This window comes from Fragaria vesca, linkage group LG7, assembly GCF_000184155.1.
Source record: "Fragaria vesca subsp. vesca linkage group LG7, FraVesHawaii_1.0, whole genome shotgun sequence".
NCBI classification, from domain to species: Eukaryota; Viridiplantae; Streptophyta; class Magnoliopsida; order Rosales; family Rosaceae; genus Fragaria; species Fragaria vesca.
The window spans coordinates 12,403,988-12,412,187 of NC_020497.1; the positions used below are offsets into that span (position 1 = coordinate 12,403,988).

The 8,200-nt window shown below is 37.3% G+C and overlaps 1 protein-coding gene across 1 annotated transcript; it reads left to right on the top strand.

Moving 5' to 3' along the window:
* Positions 1-205: 205 nt before the first annotated feature.
* LOC101312193 (auxin-induced protein 5NG4-like) lies at positions 206-2,589 on the top strand. The gene is made up of 7 exons (XM_004307158.1): positions 206-532; positions 647-709; positions 814-930; positions 1,184-1,433; positions 1,558-1,719; positions 1,819-1,970; positions 2,132-2,589. Exons 1-7 carry the CDS (start codon positions 330-332, stop codon positions 2,388-2,390), a joined length of 1,206 nt encoding a protein of 401 aa, XP_004307206.1. The 5' UTR covers positions 206-329; the 3' UTR covers positions 2,391-2,589.
* Positions 2,590-8,200: the final 5,611 nt, after the last annotated feature.

Here is an 8,200-nt window from a genome sequence, read left to right on the forward strand (position 1 = left end):
AAGGGAAGCTCCATTTATTTCCGACAATGCATGTTTGTATAGTGGACGGTGAATTCTCAAAGTTGAGAGAAGATTAAAGCAGAGAGTGATGTCGAATGAAATTTCGAAAGACAGACCAGTAACAGTGGAAGAGTATATTTTAGTACGTACAGTTCCCTCTCCCACTTAATATAAATATAGGTGAGCATCCTTACTTCTCTCTATAGGGAGAAAAACACACATCCTCCTTCAAGTGTTCTTTCTCTCTCTCCATATCTCTGTTCTTTTTCTCTAACTCATCACATCTATCTAGTTCTTAGCCAAAGGCTTTTCTCTGTTACACTATAGAAATGGAGAAGCCAACTTGTTTCAGCAACTTCCTTGAGAACTCAAAACCCTACTTTGCAATGATCTCGTTGCAATTCGGCTACGCCGGGATGAATATCATCACCAAAGTTTCTCTGAACCGGGGAATGAGCCACTATGTGCTCGTGGTTTACCGCCACGCCTTTGCCACCGCCGTTATAGCCCCCTTTGCTTTCTTTTTTGAGAGGTCTGAATCAGTACACTGGCTCATTCTTCTGATTACAGACTTTCCAGTGATCAATAACTTACTTAGGCAGATTATGTTCGATGAATCCTTAAATTTGCGTTTCTAATATTGCAGGAAAAAACAACCGAAGATAACATTCCCGGTTTTCATGCAAATATTTATCCTCGCTCTTCTTGGGTTAGTCCTTAACTCTTATCCATCATTTGTGTCATTAGACACTATTGTTTCGTAAAACTATTAACCGGAAGCATGCTAAACTTTCCCGGCGTTTCATTTTGCAGGCCGGTGATCGACCAAAACTTCTACTATGCAGGGTTGAAATTTACGTCTCCAACATTCTCTTGTGCCATGAGCAACATGCTCCCAGCCATGACGTTTGTCATGGCTGTCATATGCCGGTAATTAAGCTACCCAATTGGAACTCAAATCCCTATCCGTATTCGTTTCTTTTTCAAATTGCAAGAATGATCGAGTAATATATATGAGACTGATTACTAGAATCATATCGATCTATAGTGCATATTGATCAAGATGGACAATCAATCATTAACCCCTTTTGGTTATTAAACAAATTTGGACCTACCTGCTGATCATACGTCATATATTAACTAATTTTTTTACTTTGATTATGGTGGAATCGAACTCAAAAAGAATGGAAAAGCTAGACATGAAGACAGTGAGATGCCAAGCAAAGGTGGCAGGAACCGTAGTGACAGTGGCCGGGGCCATGTTGATGACCTTGTACAAAGGCCCCATCGTTCAGATGTTGTGGTCTAAATACATTCATCCCAAATCATCCTATGTCACCGATACCACCGGCACCGGCGACAAACGCTGGTTCTTAGGCTCCGTACTCCTCACCATCGCCACTCTTGCCTGGGCTTCTTTGTTTGTATTGCAAGTAAGTTCTTCTATTGCCCTCCTGGTTACTTATATACTCTTATATATATTTTCAGTTTTGTTTGTTTTTTCGAATGAAAAGTAATTAACCGAATTGTATGTTACTTATTGATGACAAACACTAGAACAAGGCTTTGAAGACGTACAAGGATCATCAGCTGTCTCTGACATCGCTAGTGTGTTTCATCGGAACTCTCCAAGCCATTGCGGTCACCTTTGTGATGGAGCACAAACCCTCTGTCTGGAAAATCGGGTTCGACATGAACCTCCTTGCTGCTGCCTATGCTGTATGTAACTCCACCGATCAATCTCTCTTTCCATTACCGTACTCTCTCACACGGTCTCTCTCAATTAGTGACATTTTTTAATTTTGTTTCTATATGCAGGGGATTGTGACATCAAGTATTTCATACTATGTACAAGGACTAGTGATGAAGAAGAGAGGTCCGGTGTTTGCAACTGCTTTTAGCCCTTTGATGATGATCATTGTTGCTATCATGGGATCCTTCATCTTGGCAGAAAAAATATTTCTTGGAAGGTAGTTCCTCTGTTTCTTATGTTCTTTTTGCATGCATGCATTTTATTTCAGCTTAATTTAGTGGAATTACTATTAACAATTCCGACAAGTCAATCTACCTAGTTTAGTCTCCGTCCTTCTTTTATAGTTCACTACTGACTATAATGGTGTTTTTTTTCCAGTGTTCTGGGAGCGGTGTTGATTGTGGCCGGCCTATACTCAGTCCTGTGGGGAAAGCACAAAGAAGGATTGGAGAACAGAGACGATGAGATACCGGAGGCAATAAAGGGATGTCATGTAAATGGCACGGCGGTGGTGTCAGTCATGGATGGAAACGACGTTGAAGCTAATCAAGTGAAGAATGCAGAAGCTAACAAGCTCTCCTCAGTGGCTATTTGTATGCCCATATCAGAACTTCCCGTAGTGAAACCTGGGAAATGAGGGGCTAGGGTTTTTTTTTGGTCTTGTCGATCAGCTCCTCATCAGAATTTGTTTGAGTTTTTAATATAAATTTTATGGGGTTTTTGCTGTGCTGCATGTTCAGTATGTACTTAGTCAATCTCTCAAATGTTGTAATGATCGAGCTACCATCGAGCTAATTATGGAATTAAGAGAATCTCAGAGCTAAGCGTTCTCTCTCTCTCTCTCTCTCTCTCTCTCTCTCTCTCGGTTCAAAAGAGTTGCTGACGTTTCTGACGCAGATTCCACTAATATAAGTGGGTACTACCTGGATTGTTGGACACTTAGACATGTTGGGGTTAGGCAAAGTGTTGTCATCTTGGCATTTGTTCTAGCTCGGAATCGAAAATTCGAAATGCACCCACCAATCCGGCCACCATCATGATCGAGTTGCTCCAATGCTTTCATAAATGATACATTCCACTAGAATAAAGTGGAGAATATATATATATATATAGTAGGGCCCTCCACGAGGGATTTTTTTTTTGGTATTTTATAAGGATAGCTGGACAGCCGTCAGATCTGTTTTAACGAGAACGAAGGGCTCAGATTAAGTCAAAAATTCTGAACATATTATCACCTTCTCTTCCTCGCCAAAGTCCAAACGCCCAAATTCGTAACTACTGGGTTCACAAGAGTTCATCCAATTCGATCGAATCTCAAGCTTCTCTGCTTCAAATCCTCCAGAAATTAGCTGGGTTTTCAGGTGGGTTTTCTATTTGTTTTGGGTATATAATGTCTAAAGGGAAATTGTCCTCTCTTGCCTCGTATTTCAATTCACTTGCAGCAATTTTCTGGAAAATTATTCATCAATTCGATCTCAATTCATGAGGGAGAAGTTCATCTTTTCTGGTCTTCTTGACGAAGCTACATACCATATTGAATTTGCATCTCAATGCCTTCTCTTTCTTCAAATCCTCTAGAAATCAGTTGGGTTTTCTGGTAAATGAAAGAGTCAACCTCGAGGAACAAGGAAGAAGCCCATGGTTTCACCCATGTGTGAATGAGAACTGAATCTGGCCTTGCAGTATAAACAAACAGAGAGAACTGAATCTCTTTCTTTTTTTCGTCCAAAACAAAAACCCATTCTATTCATGCTGCCCAGAAAACTGAACTTCATAGCTCAGTGTGGTCCTTATAGCCTAAACTAATCAACAAACTTTTTTGATTATGAAATCAAAACTAATATGAACCTTCATGAAACAAAACAAAACAAAAAACGGGTATCAATTAGAACCATGGCAATTACAGAGAGCAAAGGGAATTGGGTTTGGATCTGGATGTTGAATTGGGTTTTTTTTTTTCTTTTTTTTTTTCTAAAACGATTCAGGAATTGGAGATTCTAACTCGACTCCGAATCGCTCGCCGGAGATCGTGAATTTGGTGTTGCTGCCTCGAGCTCTCTTGATCAGCGCCAGAAGACGAGGAGCGTCTTGGCCTTTCAATTTTCAGAGGTAGAAGACGAGAACAAGTCGAAGCTTTGGTTTTCTCGTTCACAAATGGTCGAAACCTCTTTTTTAATCTGAGCCCTTCATTCTCATTAAAACAGATCTGACGGCCGGCGAGCTATCCCTATAAAATACCTAAAAAAAGGGATCCCTCGTTAGAAGGGCCCTGTATATATATATATAATTATATATACACACACGAATGTTTGTATGCCCAATTTGAACAGGACGTTTGTAACACTGAAATCAATTAGGGTTTCCATTCTTTTTTTAATAATGTTAATTAAGGGAGTGAAATCCACTCCCTAAATTGTAATCCACACTTTATATAATTATTTTTGGTAACTTAAATTTTATTCTTAGTAACTTAAATTTTATTTTCTTAAAGCATTTCCAACAGCTCACGTAAAACTAAAATTATATATATTTTAGAGGAAAAACATCATCTTTTTTTGGCTCTAACAACTCATGTAAAACATCCTCTATAATACAAAAAGAGGAAAGAGAGATTAACATATTCTCTATATTTATAGAATTCTCAAAATTTGTATATTTTATAGAGAAATCTCTAAAATTTATTGTTTGCCTTTTAAAAAAAGAAGAAAAAATATCATTATATCTCTAGAGAGTTGAAGATCGGGAAATTAAAGCATGTGACATGTGATTTTGATTTGAATAAATGTATAGATTCATTAAATTATTAATTTTGTAGAATATAATGGAAGAGCTATTGGAGTTGAGTTTTTTTTTTTTGTTGTTGAGGTTTTGTGATTTCCACTCTATAATAGAGAAATTATACAAGAGTTGTTGGAGATGCTCTTAAGAAAATAATGACTTAAAATGAAAAGTGAGAATGTGGATTATTACAATTTAAGGAGTGTAAATTTCACTTCCCTTAATTAATTGTCACAATTTTTATCGCATGATTTATGTCTATGCATGCGTTATGAAATTTTACGGCGCTTTATGACTATGCATGAGTCACTACAAAATCAGTTATGTGGTCCCATGTTTCTGTACGTAGTGATCTAAAAATTTGCTTCTAAGATATTGAGTTAAAAGTAATCATCAAATCGCAAATCATAGCTTAACATATCAAAGTATTTGAACTATACGGGCAGCATACATCATATTCAACTAGATGTCAAAACAACTTCCTTGGATGAGTTGAGATCTTAATTCCAGCAACGGTTTCATTATATAGCTTACAACGAGAATTCCTCTTTTTTTTCTGATCTAGTTCCTTCACCATCGCGAACCCGGTTAGATTCAGGCGGGGAGTAGGATCGTATCAATACAATTTGAAGCTAGTATATAGCAATATGTATATTATACATATTTCATTTGGTAAACCATGAATCATTTGAATCTTGTGACATTCAACCGGAAACCAACTAGAGAGTACTAGTCGAAAGGAAATCCAACTAGAGTACAAAAATCAAACTGTCAACGCATTAGAGATCGAATCGAGCATATATAGCTCAGTTTGTTAAGAATATATATATTCGATCTTGTAATGCATGAGTTTTTTTTATCATATTATATAGTATACTAGAATTTTCCGTAATGTATATATTATTTTCGAATAATTTGCTCTAATTTCTCTCTACCGGGGGCACCTTTGCTTTGGGGGTGATGATTCTTTTGTTAACTCACGCGCACAGAAGCTACTGATCAGTGGAATCATGCATGCACTAGCTCTCAAGGATTCTATATTCGATAAGTTGCATGTATAAATATATCTAAGATTCCTACGAATCATATCTTATGCTACCATCACATTAATTGGAGTTATATTCCTGGTTGTCAAACAATACATAATTAAAATCTTTCTTATGCTACGTACGTACCATCACTGGATCGGACAACATGACAATCTCATCAATGTGGTAGAAATTACGACTGAACGATTATCAATTCAGAACTTGGTATATGGCATCAAAAGATACGATGATACTATACGAATATCACGTGTAATAAAACACTGTAAGTAAAACAATATATTCCAAGACTAATGATGATAAGCCTCCTGGGATATCTATATGCAGCAAAACAATATATTCACTGAACAGTTAAAGTTGTGGTAAGAAATTATCCAAGATTACTTGTTGGCAAAACTGATCACTTAGCTAGAATTTGACTTATCTCTATCATCTCACTTCAATTTACCAACGACATGTAGATTTATTTTTTCACGTCTAAGTGTTAAAATAAAAGGTATGAATAAAAGCTCCCACTAAAAAAACTCCAATAAAAAAAAGAAACGATGGTCTGTCCATTGTGAAAAGACAAATGCGCGCACCTGTTCTTAATTGTTTTTACCTCAGATGGCCATATATAGTGGATTGTAATTACCACGATAATATTGGATGATGATGCATGGTGAATTATTGACTGTCATTTTCCTACTATAACAACTATTATTTCATTTTCAGTTCTCTCACTACCTGAACAGAGAACATTATATATATATATATATATATATATATATATATATATAGAAGTTCTAGAAATAACCAAAAGCCAACCATGCATTTTTATCTTTTTTTGGTTACAACAGGAAACTAAAAGACCCAAAAACAAAAAGAAAAGAGACTAAATACTGGAATAAACTCCAGTTTCTCTAGCTCCTAATTAACTACATGTCAGAAAGATCATCTCAGTAACCAAGCTTGAGCCGCATGAGCAAGAGGATCATCAAAAGCAATCAAGCCTAAACCAAGGCATCTGTAACCATGTTTACAATCTCTAAAAAAGTAAGACAGTCATCAATAGTAATTGAGAAGTGCATGTTGTGGTGGATACAACGATAATTACAAGGGAAAAAGACCATTTGCACAAAATCAAAAAAATCAAACCTCATTCCAATGATAATCTTTTTTGTTAGTCCACTTAAATATAAGGTACTTCTTTTATGTCCAAATGCACAAATCTTTATTAAAATCTTAATATAATAATAATTTTGAAGACTTTTTTACCCTTAGTTTTAATTTAAGAGAGAAAGTGGAAGAGAGGGAGGGAAAACTATGTCGGAAGCACACCAGACTCCGGCCGCTGGACTCTGGACACCGGCTGCCGGATTCCGGTCACCGACCGCCAAAAAATTTCTGACCGCCGGAAAATAGTCGGAATCTCACGGGATTTTTTTAAGAAAAAATGTTACCGGAATCCATCAAATCTTACCGGAAGTATACCGGCAAAAAATCCCCTAGTAAACTATTACTGGGGGTAGTAAAGTTGCAAAACAGTATCTCCAATGCAATAATACACATTAAAACAAAGAAAATTGACTCAGATATGAAAAAAATAAAGTTTAACTGGGGGTAGTAAATTTTCATTAAAGTTTACTACCCCTAGTAAACTTCAACTGGGGGGTAGTAACATGCAAAACAATATCTCCAAAGGTCATAATACACATTAAAACAAGAAAAAAAATCAACTTAAATGCAAAAAAATAAAGTTTACTGGGGTAGTAAATTTTTCAATAAAGTTTATTACCCCTAGTAAACCTCTACTGGAGGTAGTTAACTTGTAAAATAGTATTTCCAAATGTCATAATACACATTAAAACGGAGAAAAATCAACTTCGATGCGAAGAAACAAAGTTTACTGCCCCTAGTAATCTTCTATTAGGGGTAATACTAGGAGTAGTAAACTTGTCGTACAACAGTATTAGTGGTAAAGAAAGAGAGAACATAAAGAAAAGATGAGAAAAAAGTGTTGTTAAACCTAATAACAAACTTATTACCTCTAGTAATATATTTTTCACTCTAACTTTTCACTTTTCTGCAAAACTTTATCCCCTAGTAACTTCACTTTAATTAGAGACGCAGTCGTTGTTTTCCAAAAATGCTGTGCAACCAAGCAAGAACGGCTGCGCCAGTGAGTTGCGTGACGGAGATCAGAGATCGGCTCACATTTCCGACACCTCTGGTTTTGATGGTTAGAGATCGGAGCTCCACTGCTCGACGCGACCGCGCTGGTGAAGAAGCATCGATGAAGCTTGTGCTGGAGTCGGCAGATCTGAGAACTTTGCTGGCGGATCTGAGAACGTTGCAGGCAACCTCAACCTCGTCAGTGGCGGAGGCGCGTTGGAGATGTGAGAAAGAGGACAAATGGACTCGATGACGTTGCAGGTGGAGGAGATCGGGTGCGGTCGAGTTCGGCTATGAGGCCGACGAAGATGAACGGCGGAGCTTTTTGGAGAGAGAGAGAGAGAGAGAGAGAGAGAGAGAGAGAGAGAGAGAGAGAGAGAGAGAGAGAGAGAGAGAGAGAGAGAGAGAGAGAGAGAGAGAGAGAGAGAGAGAGAGAGAGAGAGAGAGAGAGAGAGAGAGAGAACGAACG